The following is a 20,875-nucleotide window of genomic DNA, read 5'->3' as shown; positions in this document are numbered from 1 at the left end:
CAGTTGAGTGGCAGGTATATGTGTGTGTGCTTAGTCGCTCAGTCATGTCTGACTCTTTGCAACCGCATGGACTGTAGCTCACCAGGCTCCTTGGCCCAAGGGGATTCTCCAGGCAAGAATACTGGAGTGGGTTGCCATACCCTCCTCCAGGGGGTCTTCCCAACCCAGGGATGGAACCCAGGTCTCCTGCGTTGCAGGAGGATGCTTTTACCATCTGAGCCACCAGGGCAGCCCCAAGCAAATCATTCTGATTTTGGCTTCCAGAGCAGAGGTATTCCCCCTAAGGTCCCAGCAGAAAAAGTCAGGGCTGTCTTGTTTGCAGCAACACCATTTTGTTTTGGTGACAGGAAGTCCGGTGGTTTTTCTCACCAACTTCTGCAAGGATGCCTGCCATCTATCAACTCCACACTTCTGCCCTCGCCCATCTAGTCTAGCATTTCCCAGCAGCTCAAGACTTCCTTCTCTGCTTCCTACTTTCCCTCAACCCCCAAGTTCTTATCCCAATGCCAGCAGCTGGGACCAGCCTCTGGGACAAAACAGAAATAATGTGGGAATTGCGGTGAGAGTTGAATATATATATCAGTCTAGGAATAGGCATATAAGCAAAGCCCTTGTTACTATTGGATCAGGGTGGGAAGTCATTTCTTATCCATGATGGGTGGTGGCAGTGATTAAGCATAAGCTATTTGTTTCAATATTATAAATATTGTCTTGTGAAGGCAGGTTATTTACTGGGAACCATCAATAGCTGTATTAAACAGGCCAAATGGAGGCTGTCCAAGGAAAGTAATATAATACTGATGAGCAATTAATTATACCTGGTATAATATTTCTTTCTTTTTGTTTTTTTTTTGCCACACCCTGCAGCACATGGGATCTTAGTTTCCCAGATGGAACCCACACCCCCTGCAGTGGAAGCACAGAGTCTTAACCATTGGACTGCCAGGGAAGTACTTATCTGGTATAATATTTGGAAATGTATTCAAAGGATGATCCAGAATATATCCAAATATATTCAACGTGAATTAATTCACTTTTGTTTTTTGGCCACACTGTGTGACTTGAGGGATCTTTGTTCCTGGACCAGGGATTGAACGCAGGTTCTTGGCATTGAAAGCGAGAAGTCCTAACACTGGACTGCCAGGGAATTTCCAGAATGAATTCACTTAAAAAATTATTTTATTTATTTTTTATTGAGGTATAGTTGATGTACACTATTATGTAAGTTTCAGATGTACAGCATAGTGATTCACAATCATAATTTTTAAGGGTTATGCTCTATTTATAGTTATAAAATATTGGCTATATTTCCTGTGCTGTACAATATACCCTTGTAAGAATAAACTCACTTAAAAAAATTTTTTTTTAATTTACTATGTTGTGTTAGTTTCAGGTGTACAGCAAAGTGAATCAGTCATACATATACCCACAGTTTTTAGAGTCTTTTCCCTATATAGTAGGCCCTTACTAGTTATCTGTTTTATATATAATAGTGTGTATATATCAATCCCAATCTCCCAATTTTCCCCTCCCTGCTGTGAAGTTACTTTTATACTACATTTGGTTCAGTGTCTTTCATGGGAAGAGGGAGGAAGATTCCACATGCATGTGTGTTTGGGCTATCAATTTATCAGTAGCTATGCACTTAATGTTCTCCTCTGGCTTCAAAAAGCATCCCTTGGTATTATAGGGTATATGTGTATTGCACAAAAAACTTTGACTTCTGAAAATTTGTACTTAATGGCATACACAATTAAATCAATGTTTTGTTGTTACTATTTACTATGGAGATGTGTGTTCAATTATTACCCCCCCCCCCCCGCCAAATTAAAAAAGTTTTTGTAGTTTTCTTATAGTACTGTTACCACTACTACATATTATGGTTCTATAGCCTTTTTTCCCTCAGAACTTTTAAAACAAAACAAACTCCATGTTTTCTTCTCCCCATCCAGTTAAATATTGGAGGAAAGCAGAACATAAACGTATATATATTTTGAAAGGCAAAGAAGCACAAAGAAAAAATTCAGTGGAATAAGCCCCAGGTAGCCCTGCTCCAAGCTGGCAAGTTGAGCTTGTTGAATCAGATGCAAGATTTTCCATCCCATTCATGTGGGAACAGAGGAAGACAAAGGGGAGTGGGAAGAACACAGAGGGTACAGTGCTGATCCTTAGGATCCTGAAAACATGGAGCTCTCGGAAGTGACGAGAACTACAGTGAGATTATGAAAGAACAGAGTTCAAAGATGCAGTAGTGTAATGTACCCTGAAGCTAAAAGCAAAAGGGTCTGACTCCCTCCCTTTTGATGAGAAGGCCATCAAAAGGCACTTGGGGGTGCCTCCTGTTTCCTCATTCATCATGCAGTGTGGTGGGGTGTGGGAAATCCTCACCTCACCATGTTGCTGCTGCTGCTGTTTAGTTGCTAAGTTGTGTCCAACTCTTTGCAAGGCCATGGACAGTCACCCCCCAGACTCCTCTGTCCATGGGATTTCCCAGGCAAGAATACTGGAGAGGGTTGCCATTTCCTTATCCAGGGAATCTTCCAGACCCAGGGATCGAATCCGTGTCTCCTACTTGACAGGCGGATTCTTTACCACTGAGCCACTTGGGAAGCCCCTCTCCTCACCATAGTTTGTCACAAAGGAAAAGGGGACCTGAAGCAGAAGCTGGGAGACCTGAGCTTACTGACTTTGGGTTCATAGCACAGCTGATATTTGAGGGAACAAGTTCTGAGAGGACTGAGGGTATTAGCATCTGGAAAACTGGAGGTTGAGAAGTGGTTTTCACAGGAGAGGAGCCAGGTGGCTCTCTGGTGCCTCAGACTTTGGGGATCTGTTCTTGACAGACTTGATGGTGACCACTGTCTCAGCTTTGGGATTATAGCAACTGCCATTGTACTGTGTTTATGAATCAGGATCCTTGTATGGTTATCTCATTTGGTCATCACCTAAACCCAGTCAGAGCAATATTATCCAAGTTTACAGACAAGAAAACTAAGGCCCAAGAGCTTAAGGTCACTCAGGTAGGTAGGAGAAGTATCAGTTTCTTCATCTGTAAAGTGAGTTAATGATAGCACCAGGTTCCACTGCCTGCTGATTTGTTACAGAATCTCTTGGAATCGTCATGATCCGAGCAGATGCAACGCCCCAGGAATATAGGGGTCTCCAGTTAAGCCAATCTTGCCTTTTCCAGAGGTGAATTCAGGTTGGTTTTTTTTTCAAGACTTCTAAAGTGCAGGCGCGGCTTAAAGCTCAACATTCAGAAAACGAAGATCATGGCATCCGGTCCCATCACTTCATGGGAAATAGATGGGGAAACAGTGGAAACAGTGTCAGACTTTATTTTTCTGGGCTCCAAAATCACTACAGATGGTGACTGCAGCCATGAAATTAAAAGACGCTTACTCCTTGGAAGGAAAGTTATGACCAACCTAGATGGCATATTCAAAAGCAGAGACATTACTTTGCCAACAAAGGTTCGTTTAGTCAAGGCTATGGTTTTTCCTGTGGTCATGTATGGATGTGAGAGTTGGACTGTGAAGAAGGCTGAGCGCGGAAGAATTGATGCTTTTGAACTGTGGTGTTGGAGAAGACTCTTGAGAGTCCCTCGGACTGCAAGGAGATCCAACCAGTCCATTCTGAAGGAGATCAGCCCTGGGATTTCTTTGGAAGGAATTTTGCTAAAGCTGAAACTCCAGTACTTTGGCCACCTCATGAGAAGAGTTGATTCATTGGAAAAGACTCTGATGCTGGGAGGGATTGGGGGCAGGAGGAGAAAGGGACGACAGAGGATGAGATGGCTGGATGGCATCACTGACTCGATGGACGTGAGTCTGAGTGAACTCCGGGAGTTGGTGATGGACAGGGAGGCCTGGCGTGCTGCGATTCATGGGGTCGCAAAGAGTCGGACACGACTGAGCGACTGATCTGATCTGATCTGATCTGAAAGCGAAGACGCGGCGGGTGTGTCTGGGGCGGGGGGGGGGGGGGGGGGGAGGGGGGAGGAGACCGGAGGAGGCTGCGGCTCCCGCCTCCTCAGCTCACCCTGCGCAGGCCACGGTCGCCCTCTGCCGACACAGGGCAGAAGCGCGAGTGTATGTTTTCGTGCCTGAAAGCCGGCCAAGAAGACCGCTGACCTATAGAGGGCGCCCGTCAGCGTGCTGAGTAACCCATTCAGCTGTCCCTTCCTCGAGCACTTCCTGTCTGATCTCTATGGTCCATCCGGTTACGTCAAGAAAAGTTCCTGGAGCTTTCGATTTATCGTAAACAAAAGAGGAGCGCCGACCCGGAAGTTGAAACTGGAGCAGGGGCGGGGGTAGCCCGGAGGGCCGGCAGTAAGGGGGCCAAGTGGGAGTAGCTCCGAAGGACCGCGGTGAGGGGCCCCGGGAAGCCGTAGCCATGGCGGTGGCTGTGGCCATGGCGGGAGCCGTACCCGGGACAGAGCTAGGCCCCGCAGAAGAACTCGCCAAACTCGAGTATCTGTCTTTGGTGTCAAAGGTTTGCACCGAGCTGGATAATCACTTAGGTATCAACGACAAGGATTTGGGTGAGTCTGCGGAGGTCCGTGTGGCCTCTGGGTTTGGGCTCGAGGAAAGCGGAAGGAGAAGGGGGATTGATGGGCCGAGTGTGTGTGTGTCTGTCACAGAGACTTGGCCCAGGGCACTTGCGGCCGTGGCCTCCTCTTGAGAATTCTCCAGGCCGAGCTGTTAGAACGCTTTTCCCAGAACTGTCAGTGAAACCCGGAGCGGCCGTCGCTGCTTGCCTCCCCCTCTGCCCCCCTGCTTTCCCCACCCGCCCCCCAGCCCCCTCAGCCGCCCCCCCCCTCAGCACTCCCCCCCCCCTCAGCACTCCCCCCCCTCAGCACTCCCCCCCCTCAGCACTCCCCCCCCCTCAGCACTCCCCCCCCCTCAGCACTCCCCCCCCAGCCCCAGATAATTAAACAGCGTTAACAGCAGCAACGCAGAGTCACATGATGATGATGGTGATGATGTTTTTCATGGCAGCTACTTACTGAGTTCCCACTACGTGCCAGATATTATGCTTAGTGTTTTACTTTGTCTTATTTGCTCTTCATACCATCCTGTGAGATAGTATTTTCTGTTTATAGATTGCGAAAACAAGGCTCTGAGTAATTAAGTAACCCCCCCCCCCCCCCTTCAAGATCACATATCAAAATGTGAGGTGAGCTTGGTCTGGAATCCAAGTCTGTAACTTTAACTGTGCTCTTAACCATTCATGCTTATACTGTCTCTGAAGCACCAATGTATAGTGTCTCTCAAACATTAGACGTCTTGGGACAAAATGCACGTGGGGCGAATACAAACTGAGGAAATGGAAAAGACTAGGGCCCCACAGCCCAGGCTGCAGGCAGGTGGAATCCTCCTGGAGGCAGAGGGATGGGTAGGGTCTAGGACATGGGTGGAGGAATTGACTTGATAGGCACAGGGATGCTTCATTTTAACTGGAAGGAGGGCAAAATGTGATTTTAAATGCAGGTGGGTTTAGGGATAGGTGGTAGGGAGATGAGGGAGAGAGTTCCCATTTGACAGTTCTGTTTTCTAAATGAAGAGAAAGTCATCAGTTGAAGAGATGGAAGAAACAGACACATACATGAGGAAGGGGGTCAGGGAGGTTAGAAGTATGATCTAGGGTAAGATACATAATTTCTCTGCAGCTGTTTTTCTTATCTGTGAAATAGGGATGATACTGTGTTCTTCACAGGGTTACCATGTAGCACCTGCGTATTTTAGTTCACTTTTCTCTTGCTTGTCATCAGGATGTGCCTATCTTGTGTAATTTTTTCTCAGTTTACTCTTTTTTTGATAATGAGGTGATAGACTGGTCAGGTTGCTATCTCTCTGGGTAATATGTTCCTTCATTCAGCAAATGTTCATTGAGTTGGGGGATTAGGAATACAGTAGAGTACAAGATAGATTCCCTCAGTGGGCTTACATTGTTTCCCTCTCTCTTTTAAACTACAGAGTACTAATGCCTTAGCTCTTTTTAGAGGAAACAAAAAGTTCTTGAGACCAAAACTGCCCCACCTCCACCTTCATAGGCCACTTGCAAGTCCGGTTTGTCACCTGCTATAGATTGGAGGTTTCAATGACCCCCTCCTTGGGTTTGATTAATTTATTAGAGCGCCTCACAGAACTCAGAGACACCTTTTACTAACTGATTTATTATAAAAGGATGTAACAGCTAAATGGAAGGTATGTAACAAGGAGAGAGGAGCTCCCATGCTCTCTGAGTGCCCCACTCTCCCTGAACCTCCATGCATTCACCAATCTGGAAACTCTCCAAACCCTCTCTGGATATTTATGGAGGCCTCATTGTATGAGCACTCATGTATTATATAGGCACAGCTCTCATTGTATAGGCACAACTGATTAAATCATTGGCCATTGATGATGATGTTCAGTTGCTAAGTCATGTCTGACTCTTTGCAACCCCATGGACTGCAGCATGCCAGGCTTCCCCATCCTTCACTGTCTCCCAGAGTTTGCTCAAACTCATGTCCATGGATGAGTGATCCCATCCAACCATTGATGACTGAACTCAATCTCCAGCCTCTCTCCCCTTCCAGAGATCAGGGTAGGGCTGAAAGTTCCAGCCCTCTAATCTCTTGATTGGTTTCCTTGACAACTAACCCTCATCCTAGTTACCTAGGGGTTTTCCTAAGGTTATCTCAGAAAAGTAAATAATAACTTATTCTCTGCGTTTAGGAAATTCCAAGGGTTTAGCAGCTCCACGCCAGGGATAGAAACCAAATATGTGTTTCTTCTTATAAATCACAGTATTTATACTGTGATAAATTTATACACTGTTAAACACAGATTTACGGAACCAGTAACATTAAAAATAGTAATATTGGAAAAGTGTGATTGCCAGAGTTGGTTTTAGTAACAAAAAAGCTAAACTGCCAGAGTTGGTTTTAATAACAGAAAGTTATATATTTATTTCTTGTGTATTTTACTTGTTGACTTAATTTTTTTATTTTGACCTTGATGTATTATCATTTAAATCAATGTCATTATTTTTCCTGTTTTCAACAATGCTGCTGCTGCTGCTAAGTCGCTTTAATCATGTCCGACTCTGTGTAACCCCATAGATGGCAGCCCACCAGGCTCCCCCGTCCCTGGGATTCTCAAGGCAAGAACACTGGAGTGGGCTGCCATTTCCTTCTCCAGTGCATGAAAGTGAAAAGTGAAAGTGAGGTCGCTCAGTCGTGTCTGACTCTTTGCGACCCCATGGACTGTAGCCTACCAGGCTCCTCCGTCCATGGGATTTTCCAGGCAAGAGTACTGGAGTGGGTTGCCATTGCCTTCTCTGTTTCAACAATGAGGTTGTTTTTAATTACTGATTCATTTTTGATAGAAAACCTGATGGCATCTGGCTTTCACTTAACATCATAAAAAAGGTAAAGGCAAATTTCAGCATGGAAATGGTGTGTGGTACTAGTTTATAAGTTGGTTATCCAAGTCTTCCATGTTTTCATTATTATTTTTTAGGATTAAAATCCAAATGAAGGGAATTGCCTGATGGTCCAGTGGTTAGGTCTCCATTCTTTTCTTGCCTAGGACCTGGGTTCAATCCCTGGTTGGGGAACTAAGATCTTGAAAGCCATGTGGCATGACCAAAAAAAAAAGTCCAACTGAAATCATTAGAAGTTGAGGCAATTTTCTCAATCTGTCATAAAATGCACTTTTCTCCTGCAAGTCTCTTAATTAATAGTTCTAATATTGGAAATTTTGAGAACTAGGCGGGTTTGTGAAATTTGGGAGTGGGGAGCAAGTGAGTCTTTCACCAACTTGGATATTGTACCACCCAGTGGCTGCCTGGACCTCATATATATTATAGATCGTGTGAGTCCTTTCAGAAACTGTAGAAAGCATCCTGTTGTGTCCATGTGTGCATGCCTGTGCACAAGTGCATTGGCTCATGACCTTGGACATGCTTGCCTCTAGAATCTGTATGGCGGAATACATACCTAGTAGTTTCATGAAGCGGAGAAGGCGATGGCACCCCACTCCAGTGCTCTTGCCTGGAAAATCCTATGGACGGAGGAGCCTGGTGGGCTGCAGTCCATGGGGTTGCTAAGAGTCAGACACGACTGAGCGACTTCACTTTCACTTTTCCCTTTCACGCATTGGAGAAGGCGATGACACCCCACTCCAGTGTTCTTGCCTGGAGAATCCCATGGATGGCGGAGCCTGGTAGGCTGCAGTCCATGGGGTCGCTAAGAGTCGGACGTGACTGAGCAACTTCACTTTCATGCATTGGAGAAGGAAATGGCAACCCACTCCAGTATTCTTGCCTGGAGAATCCCAGGGACGGGGGAGCCTGTTGGGCTTCCGTCTATGGGGTTGCACAGAGTCGGACACGACTGAAGCGACTTAGCAGCAGCAGCAGTTTTAATGAAGAGCACTATGATCTGTGACAAGGAGGTCTTCCTCTCTCAAATGCACTCAAAGGCCTGGTGATCCATGTCTTCTTTTTATTTGTGAAGATTAACTAGACCATACATGGATAATCTTGGTAATCTAAATTCTTTCTCTACTCTTACTGAATGGTGCTTTTCGGTTTTTATGAAGACTGAAGACTGTTGGATAACCAAACTGGTTTTATTTTTAACATACTTGAAACTGATTTCTTCCTCAAGTCTCCATTTTCCTGGTTTTAATCCCTTTTCTCATTTGCAGCTGAATTTGTGATAAGTCTTGCTGAGAAAAATACCACCTTTGATACTTTCAAGGCTTCGCTGGTCAAAAATGGTGCAGAATTCACGGTATGTGTACATAGAGATCCCTGTTTTGGTTTAATATCACTGTTGGATTTAAATTTTGATAGTACATGCCAATAAAGTGAACCATTAAGTACGTGATGTTTTCATGCCACTAAACAGTGGTGATATAACCTGTGAATATAACCTGTGAACTGCCTGTGACATCTTTCTAGGAAAATGGGGCAGAATTTCCATTATTAAGTCTTTATGGGTGCTTACATTCTTGTTCTATGAATCAGGAAGTCAAAAACAGTCTAGGTGTGAAAGGTAGTTCTAAACCATGGGAAATAAAATAGTTGAAGGGAACTAAGTTGCATGCCTGCAAAGAGTCATAAATATCAGTTTTCTCTGAGGTATGTTACTAGGTTCAGGCCACATCAGGTTGACGCTCTGCTTTATTTGTCCCAGTTAGTTAAATTCAGGTGCATTACCACTCTTTCTAAAGGACAGCCCTTTTCTTAGTATTTTTAAGCACTGATCCAGGAGCTGACAGTCTTTGTTCTGTTTCTTTTCAAAGGATTCACTCATTAGTAACTTGCTGCGTCTCATACAAACCATGCGGCCTCCAGCAAAGCCTTCTACTAGCAAAGGTGAGCAGGGCTTCTAGCCAAGCTTTGTCTCCAGTATGGTTTAGGTTGTGAGTATCCTGTAAATTGCATTTGTTTACCTTGCTGCAGCTGCTGAACAAGTAGATTAAAGTAATAAGACATAACCAGTCAAATGCATACTGAATCACACTCCCCATCCCACTGCCAGTATTGTTGTTGAGGGTTTTGTAATCAGTATTTTTTTTTTTAGGAAGTTGAATTATGTTTATAGTAATGTATAAGAGTAATATGTAGAAAAATGTTTTTAGTTTGATGCAAATCTAATGTTGAAGTTCTTTTGTTAATCTCTGAGAATATTAATTATGTCTTTTTTTTTTTTTTTTTACCCTTTCATGATTTTAATGAATTAAGATCCAGTTGTTAAGCCCAAAACTGAAAAAGAAAAGCTGAAGGAACTCTTCCCAGTCCTTTGCCAGCCAGACAACCCTTCTGTTCGGGTACTGATACCATTTTGAGCTTGTCTACTGCAGCTACATGTCCCCCCACCTCACCCCTTTTCTCTGTTTCATTAGTTATTAATTTTAAGTTTGCCTTCACTGTAGTGTATTAGTATTTTTCAAAGTAAAAGTGTCTGGCCACTCCCTGAGCACGTACTATGTGTAGAGTAGTGTTAAAGGGTTCAGAGAATGATATTCCAGGGAAATGAGATTGGGAATTTTGGGAAGCAATAATTAAGGGATATGGAATAGGTATGAAATAACATAAAGTTCTGATACAACTGCCTGTTGTGCAAAATTAGGTTTTTTTCTTTGTTACATATTGTGTGTATGTGTTCAGTCGTATCTGGCTCTTTTCGACCCCATGGACTGTAACCCACCAGACTCCTCTATCCATGGAATTTTCCAGGCAAGAATACTGGAGCAGCTTGCCTACTCCAGGGGATCTACCCTGACCCAGGGATCAAACCTGCATCTCCTGCGTTGGGAGGCAGATTCAAAGTGTTTTGATTTTTTGATTTCACTAGTACCTACTATATGCCAAGCTGTTATAACTATCAGGGTACAGTGGTGAACAAAACAGACTAGAGTGTCTGCCCTCTTGGACGTTACATCCTGTACTGGGGCAGGGAATGAACATGCAAACTTCTCTAGTGGGGAGGAGACGGGCAATACCCAAGTAAGTAGATGGTATAGCTGAGAGCGATGAGAACTGTGGCGAAAAATAAAGAGGTGAAAGAGAGAAGGGAGTGTAGAGGGAGAGTGCTGTGTAAAAATTCTGACGTCTATTTTCTGTTCATAATCACCACTTGCATACTTTCATGGGAGGGATGGTACCTAATTGCCACCATAAGGTTTGTATTAAGGACAACAGGGATTTGCCAAGTGTGGAAATGACTTCCAGGAGCCTTTGCTCATTCCTTCTCCCTCTGTCTCAAATTGTGTTGGAAATCTCTGCCTTCTCTGCTTCCCTCACATTAGTGGTCAGAACTGTAGGGACTGTTAGATTTGCAGATGACCCTGAAGTACAGATTCTTGAGAGCGGACTTTTCTTGTCCCCTTTTCTCCTGACATGGCTGCCTCTGTCTCTGTAGACCATGCTGGACGAGGATGACGTGAAAGTCGCTGTGGATGTCCTGAAAGAACTGGAGGCCTTGATGCCCAGTGCAGCAGGCCAGGAGAAGCACAGAGACACTGAGCACCGGTTTGTCCCTCACGTCCTATCCTTTGCAAGTTTAGGATATAGTGATAGTTGAATTGTGGACCAGCAAGCAAAACTGGGCAAGTTTACAGAATCTAGACTGGCCACGTACCATACTGCTGGATCTGTTTTCAGAGAGTGAGAGTGTTTGGGCAGCAAGTGCTGAGATGTTCAGAAGATAGAAATCTGGGTTGAAAGAGGGCTGAATACGTTTGCGGTCTCCTCTGTTATTGGCCTACAGCGATGTCAGTCATAGTTACTGAAACTCCAGTTCAGCATTTAGTGGGTACCTTCCATATGCACGGCACTGTGTTAGGTGCTTGGGAAGGCGAGGATGGAATTGGGCTGGTTTTGTTTTTCAAACAAGTGTTTGTTGCTAGGGACAAGGCCAAGAAAAAGAAGCGCAGCCGGAGCCGAGAGCGAGAGCGAGACCGTGACCGCGAGCGAGAACGAGAACGTGATAGAGACCATAAGCGGAGACACCGGTCCCGCTCTCGATCGCGTTCCCGGACCCGGGACAGGAATAAGGGGAAGTCTAGATACCGGTCCAGGAGCAGAAGTCAGAGTCCCCCCAGAGATCGGAAAGACCGAGACAAGTATGGGGATCGGAATCTGGACAGATGGCGAGATAAGCATGTGGACCGCCCTCCCCCAGAAGAGCCCGCCATCGGGGACATTTACAACGGCAAGGTCACCAGCATCATGCAGTTTGGATGTTTTGTGCAGCTGGAGGGACTGAGGTAATGACACCAGCAAAGGCCAGAATTTCTTTTATCACTGGGGATTTTCATATTTTAAAAAGTGACTGTGTCAGGCTGTTAGAAGTTGACCTTTTATTTGAAATGTCATAGAGCCATTTATTCCTTCCTCTGACTTCAGGAGATCCACCCTTTTGCTAGTTGACACAGATGAGAATTTGTTGCCCCCCCACCTCCACCCTTGCCCCCAACTTTTTCTTTGGGAAGGTGGTAATTCTAGTTTATTGTTTGGCTGGTTTCTTGGAACTTTGCTCTTGTTCCTGATGTGTCTGACTCCCTCAGGAAGCGGTGGGAAGGCCTGGTGCACATCTCTGAGCTCCGGCGGGAAGGCCGTGTGGCCAATGTGGCTGACGTGGTGAGCAAAGGCCAGAGGGTCAAGGTCAAAGTGCTGTCCTTCACTGGGACCAAAACCAGCTTGAGCATGAAGGTAGGTGAGATATGCAGCTGGTTTCCACATCTGATGGTCAAGGAGGCATAAGAGAACGGAAAGTAAACTCTCTCCCTTGTTTTTGTGCCTTAGGATGTGGATCAAGAGACTGGAGAAGATCTAAACCCAAATCGACGGCGGAATCTTGTCGGGGAGACCAACGAGGAGACCTCTATGAGGAATCCGGACAGGCCCACCCACCTGTCCCTCGTCAGTGCCCCTGAAGTAGAGGATGACTCACTAGAGCGCAAGCGCCTTACCCGCATCTCTGACCCAGAGAAGTGGGAGATCAAGCAGGTTGGGGCCCTTTGCTTTTATGGCCACAGTCATTCAGGGGGTAGCATGATGGTTATGAGTGTGGACCCTGGACTTCAGACCACTCAGCTTATCATCCTGAGCCAAGTTATACTACCTCTTTGTGCCTCAGAGCCCCCATCTGTAAAACAGGGCCAGTGTTGGTATTGTGGGGATTAAATGAGTTAGTAGAAGTGACGTTCTTAGATTAGTGCCTGCATGTGGTAAGTGCTGTTTGAGTGATCGTTCCCGTTTTCATTATTTGTCGGTAAACATCAAAACCCCAGTGTGGCAGGCCACTGTGCGAAAATTAGGGCTATGAGGATAAATGTATCATGGTTCCTACCCTTCAGGACCTCCAAGTCCAGTGGAGGAGACAAATTGAAGCAAATAACTGGGAAGGTTTACCTTCTACATAATATGGAATGTGCAGAGTACTATGGAGTCAGCAGATAACATGTCCTGGGAATGCGACTCTTGAGCTGTGCTTTTGGGCATGATGTTGTGCCCCCACGGGTAGGATATATGGTGTTTGAGGCCCTGCAGTCTTGGGTCAGCAGAGGAAAAAACCTTGGTTTCCTACATGAAGTCTTTGTATAAAGTCAAAAGAAGAGTGTTGATCTAGTAGGCGACAAATGTTTCCTTTTATCCTTTGGCTAGATGATTGCTGCCAATGTCCTTTCCAAGGAAGAGTTCCCAGACTTCGATGAAGAGACTGGCATTCTCCCTAAAGTGGATGATGAAGAAGGTAACCGGGCACTCGGATGGGCCAGGATGATGGATTGGGAGGACAGTTGGCAAGTTCAGCCGTGGATAGGGTTTATTTGTAGTTTATACAAACCAGTGGTTAAACTCATCTGTTTCATGGGTCTCACAGCTCTTCTCTCAAAGAACAAGGGTCCTTTCATGATAGAGGCAAAAAAACCTTATTTTTCTGATAAATGTTTGTTTTTAGGATATAAGGTGCTTACAATCAGTTTTTAAGATACAAGAAGTTCTAGTGTTTTGGGGAGTGAATTTGATCTCATATTTTTAGTAATTGTTCTCTAAACCTTGGATCCACCTAGATTACCTCTGAGTTGCCATGGAAACAAATTTTAAGCTTAGCCCATTGGCAGGTTTTTTTTAAATTGTGAAATAAATTCCTTAATAAAGTGTATATGGTTTATATAACAATAACAAATGAAAACCTGTGTACCCACCACCCAATTCAGTTCAGTTCAGTCGCTCAGTCGTGTCCGACTCTTTGCGACCCCATGAACTGCAGCACGCCAGGCCTCCCTGTCCATCACCAACTCCTGGAGTTTACTGAAACTCATGTTCATTGAGTCAGTGATGCCATCCAACCATCTCATCCTCTGTCGTCCCCTTCTTCCTCCCGCCTTCAGTCTTTCCCAGCATCACGGTCTTTTCAAATGAGTCAGCTCTTCGCTTCAGGTGGCCAAAGTATTGGAGTTTCAGCTTCAGCATCAGTCCTTCCAATGAACACCCAGGACTGATCTCCTTTAGGATGGATTGGTTGGATCTCCTTGAGACTCCGAGGGACTCTCAAGAGTCTTCTCCAGCACCACAGTTCAAAAGCATCAATTCTTTTGCACTCAGCTTTCTCTATAGTCCAACTCTCACATCCTTATGTGACTATTGGAAAAACCATAGCCTTGCCTAGATGGACCTTTGTTGGCAAAGTAATGTCTCTGCTTTTCAATATGCTATCTAGGTTGGTCATAACTTTCCTTCCAAGGAGTAAGTGTGTTTTAATTTCATGGCTGCAAACACCATTTGCAGTGATTTTGGAGCCCCCAAAAATAAAGTCTGACACTGTTTCCACTGTTTCCCCATCTATTTGCCATGAAGTGATGGGACCGGATGCCATGATCTTAGTTTTCTGAGTGTTGAGCTTTAAGCCAACTTTTTCACTCTCCTCTTTCACTTTGATCAAGAGGTTCTTCAGTTCTTCACTTTCTGCCATAAGAGTAGAACTTTATCAGCACCTTTGAAGCCCTTACATGCTCGCTCTAATTAGACCTTTCTCCTTCCTCTTCTGGGTAATCACCATCCTGAATTTTACCTTATTTCCTGGTTTTTTAGCATCTTACCACTTGTCTGTCCCTAAACACTGTATTGTTTAGTTTGTTTTTGAACTTCCTTTTTTTTTCTTGAGTCACCATTATTCTTTCAGTATAATATCTATGTTGATTTTTATAGTTAAATTTCATTCGTTTTCACTGCTGTAGAGATTTTCTGTATATAAATTTGTCATAATTTATCCATTTTACTTTTGATGGGCATATGGGTTGTTTTCTGGGGTTTTTTTGTTTGCCTTTATGAAAAGTTCTATTATGAAATTCCTGTACTTGTCTTTTAATGCACGTGTGCAAGACTGTCTCTTTTTCCTGAATATGTAGGAGGAGAATTACTAGATAGCAGGACATGTGTGTGTTCAACTTTACCAGGCAGTCCCCATTGTTTCCTAAAGTTTTTGTACTAATTTACACTACTACTATAAGTGTGAGTGAGTTTCTGTTGCTCTACATCCTTGCCAACATTTGATGTTATCCAACTAAACTCCCCCCAACCCCCCATCTGTTCTGGGCTAAGAGCTGTTATTCCACATGAAGTGAATGGCAAATGCTTTAGTACCATTTAGAATATCAGACAACACTTTTCCACAGGCTTAACTTCTTTTGAAAGAAGCTCTGATCCGTTCTTAGGCAGGAGCACAAATGCCTTCGAAATGGCAGGTGGGCAGGGTAGACAGTCACCCACATTAGAGTTTTGACCTTGGGAGCTATCTTTGATAAAGATTGCTGATGCCTGTGGAAATTAATGGTTTATGTGAGAACGATTCGTCGTTTATGTCTTTTGTTTCTGGCTAATTCTTCTTTTGGGGGATTTCCAGATGAGGACCTTGAGATTGAGCTGGTTGAGGAAGAGCCTCCATTCCTGAGAGGGCACACCAAACAAAGCATGGACATGAGCCCTATCAAAATCGTTAAGGTGAGAAACACTGGGACTCTAACCTGGATGTGGCAAGTGAACTGCTTTTCCTAAAGTAACGGTTCAGTTTTTCAGAGCAGGTTACTAGATCTGAGTAAGCAGAACTCAGGCCACAGGAGGCAGTAGTGACTGTTGGTTGGGGTCCAGAATGTTTTTTATATAGAGGAAGATTGACTTGACTTTGTTGTTTTTGCCTTTTAAATTCTTACAGTCTCATTTTAATGTGTTTTGGGAGGAAGCAGAGATAAATACAAGTGCTGGATCTATCATCACTGCCTTTGTCCAGGCTTTAGGGCTTGAGTCATCACCTTACCGGTTCAAGGGCAATTGTTAATGGATCACTTGACCAATTGGGGTTCCTAGTAGAAAGCTATAGCACTAGATGTTGTATAGGGTAGAGCTGTGAAGAGAATTCATGGAATTGTTATGATAAAATTTGGGGTTTGGAAGAAGGTATCTTAAAGGCCCAACTGTTGCTTATAATCCAACCATATATCCTCTGCAGTTCATCTCGCATGGTCTTCTCATGTCTGCTTGACAGTGTTGGTGACAGGGAACTCACCAGCTCTTGAGGAGACCCATTGCATCCCCAGATAGATCTGATCGGTAGACTTCTTTAGATAGAACTAAATATGTCTTATTGAGGCATCTACATTAGTCTTAATTTTAGTTCTCAGGATCATACACAAGAATATGGCTTTTCTCTTGGGGTTCTCATCTTCAAGCCAAAAATCCCCAATTCTTTCAGTGATTTATCACTGTTCTTGTTCATGTTCTTTGAATATGGTACAGTTGATCCACTTCTTTCATGAAGTCTAATATGTTAATATGAAGTTTCTTCTGGGTGAGTCTCTTTTTTAGATTTGAGTGGCTTAACAACTACATTTTATTTCCTGGATATTCAGTGCATGCTGAGATCCCATTCTCCTGTTGCATTGTCCTCTGTTGCACTAGAATCCAGATGGCTCCCTCTCCCAAGCAGCAATGATGCAGAGTGCCTTGGCCAAAGAAAGGCGGGAACTTAAGCAAGCACAGCGGGAAGCCGAGATGGATTCTATTCCCATGGGACTCAACAAACATTGGGTTGATCCTCTGCCTGATGGTAGGACTCTGGGGGTGGGTGGGTATGTGGACTTAAAAAATAATCTGAACCTTCAAATATATAGGGAGAGGACACTGCCATCACGTAACTGAAGATTTAGCCTTGACTTGGGTGATTCAGTTTTTCCCTTCAGTTAGAGCATGTTTTTTTTTTTTAATGTTTTTGTAACTGTGGTCAAATCATTAGATGGCTGTTTTCTTTTGAATAACTTAAAAATTTTTATTCTAAAGATAATATAGCTCTGAAACTTCTCTTTTCATATAATTCTTTGTGTAGTAAATATTAACTGACTGTTGGATACAGTCATAACAAATACTGTTTATGTTAAGTAGGTGGGGATACAGCTGTGAAGAAGAGAGACATGGTCCCTGCTCTTACGAGGTTTATAGTTTGGTGGGGAAGATGGATATTAACCGGATAATTACCAAATAACTAATTAGTTAAATCACAAACCAATGCTAGATAAGAAGTAGAGGTGTGGTTGGCTATTGTGGGTCACTTTCCTGGGAAGACAAAGGCCTGAAGGGTAAATAGGATTTAGTCTGTCCATGGGGATGACATGGGGGTTGGGGAGTATGTTCCAGGCTGAGGAATAGCCTGTGCTGAGGCTGTGATGTCGGAAAGAAAACCTGTGTGGCTGTAACAGAGTGATGGGTGAAGTTCACGGGGGCAGGGGTGAGATGTGGCCGCCAGGATTTTGTAGATGGCATTAGGAATTGGGGCTCAGTCCTGGTGTTCACTGGGAAATGGTGCAAAGTTCTAAGTGGGGGAGTGGCAAGATCAGAATGGAATTTCCAAAGGATTATTGAGGTTACCCTGCAGAATGGATTGGCTGGGTAAAGAGTAAACACATGTGGTGAATTAGGAGGCTTTTGTAATAGTTCAGAGGAAAGATGATGGCTTAAAGACAGGATGCAGAGAAGAGGAATGTACTGGAGAAATGTGATCTGTTGAGGGTTGGGAAAGGACAGTGAGGTTGATAAGAAGTCGCCTGTTTTCCTTCGCAGCGGAAGGCAGACAGATTGCTGCCAACATGAGGGGTATTGGGATGATGCCCAATGACATTCCCGAGTGGAAGAAGCATGCCTTTGGGGGCAACAAAGCTTCATATGGAAAAAAGACCCAGATGTCAATCATTGAACAAAGGGAGAGCCTCCCCATCTACAAGCTGAAGGAGCAGCTGGTCCAGGTGAGAAACTCTTGATGACATGTTGGTGCAGAAATCAGGGTGTTTTCTAAAAATGACATGTCTTAATTGAAATCAGTGCATTTGAAGTGGCTTTTCTGAAGGGAATAGGAAAAAAAAATTTCCAACTACTTAAAAAAAACACATATATATTAGTCTACATATTTTTTTCTATGAGGAAATAAATCTATTTGAACTAGGGACCCCTGGAGCAATCACAAGTGGGCAGAGTATTGTGTTGAGTAAGAAAAATGAGGATGCTTGACTTCCCATTGAGGCAAGTCTTTACTTCAGGTACTTATTTCTATTTTCTTGCTATCTGATTTAAGGTCATGAAACCTTCCTGAGGCAACATACTTTATTAGTTTCCAGCAAATCCTTTCAATGATCTCTTATACATACAAGTACAAATATACATATGTACATACACACACAGGTGTCATACGTTTTATATGAACCATGTGTGTTTCTAGATGGCAGCATATTATATATACTGTTCTGTATTTTGCTTTTTCCCCTCAGTGACACAGCTCAGCATTGTTCCCTATCTTTTTTTTAGGGCTTTGTTATGTGGGTGTACTGTGGCTTATTTAACTAGTCCTGTGTTAATAGACATGTAGGTTGATGGCAATCCTTTGCTATTATAAACAGTGTAGAAATCAAGTGACTTTAGGGGGTAAGGTACTGGAGATTTGAGAATGACAGTAGAAAGGAACTGTGTTTATTTGCTACTGAATTCTTTAATCATGTGCATATAATGCTTGAAAAAACATACATATATGTATATAAAATATCAGGGTGAGCTGGATAGTTTATGCTTTTAGCATCTTTGTATTTTTATGAGTTTAAGGAAAACAATACGTTTTTAAATAATTGAGTCAGTTTAAAGAAAAAAAGAATACTCATGAAATTCTCTGGTGATTCAGTGGTTAGGACTCCATGCTTTCACTGCAGGGGGCCCAAGTCTTATTATCCCTGGTTGGGGAACTGAGATCCTGCATGCTTCTTGGAGCATCCAAAAATGTAAATAAATTTAAAAGTTTAAAGTTTTAGTTTGTTATGCGTGCATGTATGCTCGGTTGCTAAGTCATGTCTGACTCTTTTTGTGACCTCATGGAGTGCAGCCTTCTAGGCTCCACGGTCTGTCAGATTTCCCAGGCAAGAATACTGAAGTGGGTGCCATTCCTTTCTGCAGGGGATCTTCCTGACCCAGGGATCAAACCGCATCTCCTGCATTGGCAGGCAGATTCTATACCACTGAGCCATCTGGGGAAGTGTTGAAAGTGAAAGTGTTAGTTACTCAGTCGTGTCCGACACTTTGTGACCCCATGGACTGTAGCCTACCAGGCTCCTCTGTCCATGGAATTTTCCAGGCAAGAATACTGGAGTGGGTAGCCATTCCCTTCTCCAGGGGATCTTCCTGACCCACATCTCCTGCATTGCAGGCAGATTCTTTTACCTACTAAGTTGAAAAAGAGCATCACCCGTAGAAAATCACCATTAATATTTTTTTCTATGCGTACTTAAAAATTTAAACCCTGGTTGTCATCTTACATATGTGCACCACTGTTTCCCCCTTTTCTCCTTTAATGTTAGAACTTAATTATTTTACTCCTGAGTAATGTGTGGCAGATTTTAATGACCTTACATTTGGTTGCTTTCAGGCTGTCCATGACAACCAGATCCTGATTGTTATTGGAGAGACCGGGTCTGGGAAGACCACGCAGATCACCCAGTACCTGGCGGAGGCGGGCTACACTTCCAGGGGCAAGATTGGATGTACCCAGCCTAGAAGAGTAGCGGCCATGTCTGTGGCCAAAAGAGTGTCAGAGGAGTTCGGTTGTTGCTTAGGCCAAGAGGTGAGTGGGTGATGATGCTGTTCTGGGAATAATACTACCTTTTTACAGGTTTCTTCTGAGAGAGAGAGTTTCTCATGTTCATCAGATCTGTTCAGGATCAGATTTTACTTTGAGGGAATCACTGTACATCTTGGTCAAATTCTATTTACTAAGATTACGGGTAATAGTCTGGGCTGAAATCATCAGTGAAGATGGCAAAAAGGAGAGGTTTGTGTCTAAGGTTTTCCACTTCTGTTCTGCTTTAGGTGGGCTACACCATTCGATTTGAGGACTGCACCAGCCCCGAAACAGTCATCAAGTACATGACAGACGGGATGTTGCTCCGAGAATGCCTGATCGACCCCGACCTCACTCAGTATGCAATCATCATGTTGGACGAGGCGCACGAGAGAACAATTCACACTGATGTGCTCTTTGGATTGCTGAAAAAGGTAACTAGGTGCTCTTCAGTGACTCTTCTGCCTGTTGGGAACTGAATTCTGGGAATGTTATTTTTTAAGATTTGCTTACTTTGTCATTTATTTTTAGCTGTGCAGGGTCTTTGTTGCTGCATGCGGGCTTTCTCAAATTGCAGAGAGCAGGGGCTGCTCTCTAGTTGTGGTGCGGGGCTTCTCACTGCAGTGGCCCCTCTTGGTGGAGCACGGGCTCTAGTCCTTGTGCACATGGGCTCAGGGGTTGTGGCGCATGGGCTTAGTTGCTCCACGGCACGTGGGATCTTCCCGGACCAGGGATTGAACCCATTTCTCCTGCATTGGCAGGAGGATTCCTAACCATTAGACCACCAGGAAAGCCTGGGAATTGGATTTGAGTACCTGTGCCTTTTTTGGGCAGTCATTTTTAGTAAGCTGCATTGCATTTCCCTTTAGACGGTTCAGAAACGGCAGGACATGAAACTGATTGTCACCTCAGCCACGTTGGATGCTGTGAAGTTTTCTCAGTACTTCTATGAAGCTCCCATCTTTACCATCCCAGGTCGAACATACCCAGTGGAAATATTGTACACAAAGGAACCTGAAACCGATTATCTAGATGCTAGCTTGATCACGGTCATGCAGATCCACTTAACAGAACCACCAGGTAGGGGGAAAAGAGCATTTTTCCTCTTAGGCCAAAAGTCCTGATGTGGGTATTTTTGCTCATTTTTTTAAAAAATGCCTTTTAAATAGTGGTTGGTCTATAGGTCTCAGGTTTGCATGTTTGAAGTGGTGGTGATGAAAATATAAA

At 44.0% G+C, this 20,875-nt stretch overlaps 1 protein-coding gene and 1 long non-coding RNA gene across 3 annotated transcripts in view; both read left to right on the top strand.

The window, feature by feature from the left end:
* LOC147351502 (uncharacterized) overlaps positions 1-1,782 on the top strand; it is a 36,862-nt gene extending 35,080 nt beyond the window's left edge. For both annotated transcript variants that reach the window (XR_015146876.1, XR_015146877.1), the window contains one exon: positions 868-1,782. This is a non-coding gene — a long non-coding RNA (uncharacterized LOC147351502). The remainder of the gene's footprint in view (positions 1-867) is intronic.
* A 2,551-nt stretch (positions 1,783-4,333) lies between these two features.
* The window catches only part of DHX8 (DEAH-box helicase 8), a 28,132-nt gene continuing 11,590 nt past the window's right edge, over positions 4,334-20,875 (top strand). Inside the window, exons 1-15 of the mRNA XM_086355334.1 lie at positions 4,334-4,543; positions 8,700-8,785; positions 9,300-9,372; positions 9,742-9,827; positions 10,922-11,031; positions 11,409-11,768; positions 12,069-12,213; positions 12,307-12,510; positions 13,168-13,255; positions 15,407-15,504; positions 16,459-16,606; positions 17,614-17,795; positions 19,457-19,651; positions 19,897-20,082; positions 20,518-20,728. Of these exons, the coding sequence (XP_086211460.1) occupies positions 4,396-4,543; positions 8,700-8,785; positions 9,300-9,372; positions 9,742-9,827; positions 10,922-11,031; positions 11,409-11,768; positions 12,069-12,213; positions 12,307-12,510; positions 13,168-13,255; positions 15,407-15,504; positions 16,459-16,606; positions 17,614-17,795; positions 19,457-19,651; positions 19,897-20,082; positions 20,518-20,728 (2,320 nt within the window). The 5' untranslated portion in view covers positions 4,334-4,395. The remainder of the gene's footprint in view (positions 4,544-8,699; positions 8,786-9,299; positions 9,373-9,741; positions 9,828-10,921; positions 11,032-11,408; positions 11,769-12,068; positions 12,214-12,306; positions 12,511-13,167; positions 13,256-15,406; positions 15,505-16,458; positions 16,607-17,613; positions 17,796-19,456; positions 19,652-19,896; positions 20,083-20,517; positions 20,729-20,875) is intronic.

The sequence above is a fragment of the Bos grunniens genome, chromosome 19 (genome assembly GCF_055505025.1).
Source record: "Bos grunniens cultivar Pamir isolate PY7600 chromosome 19, Bosgru_T2T1.0, whole genome shotgun sequence".
Classification (NCBI taxonomy): domain Eukaryota; kingdom Metazoa; phylum Chordata; class Mammalia; order Artiodactyla; family Bovidae; genus Bos; species Bos grunniens.
Note: the sequence above shows the minus strand (reverse complement) of the source record. Positions and strands in the feature narration are given on the sequence as shown.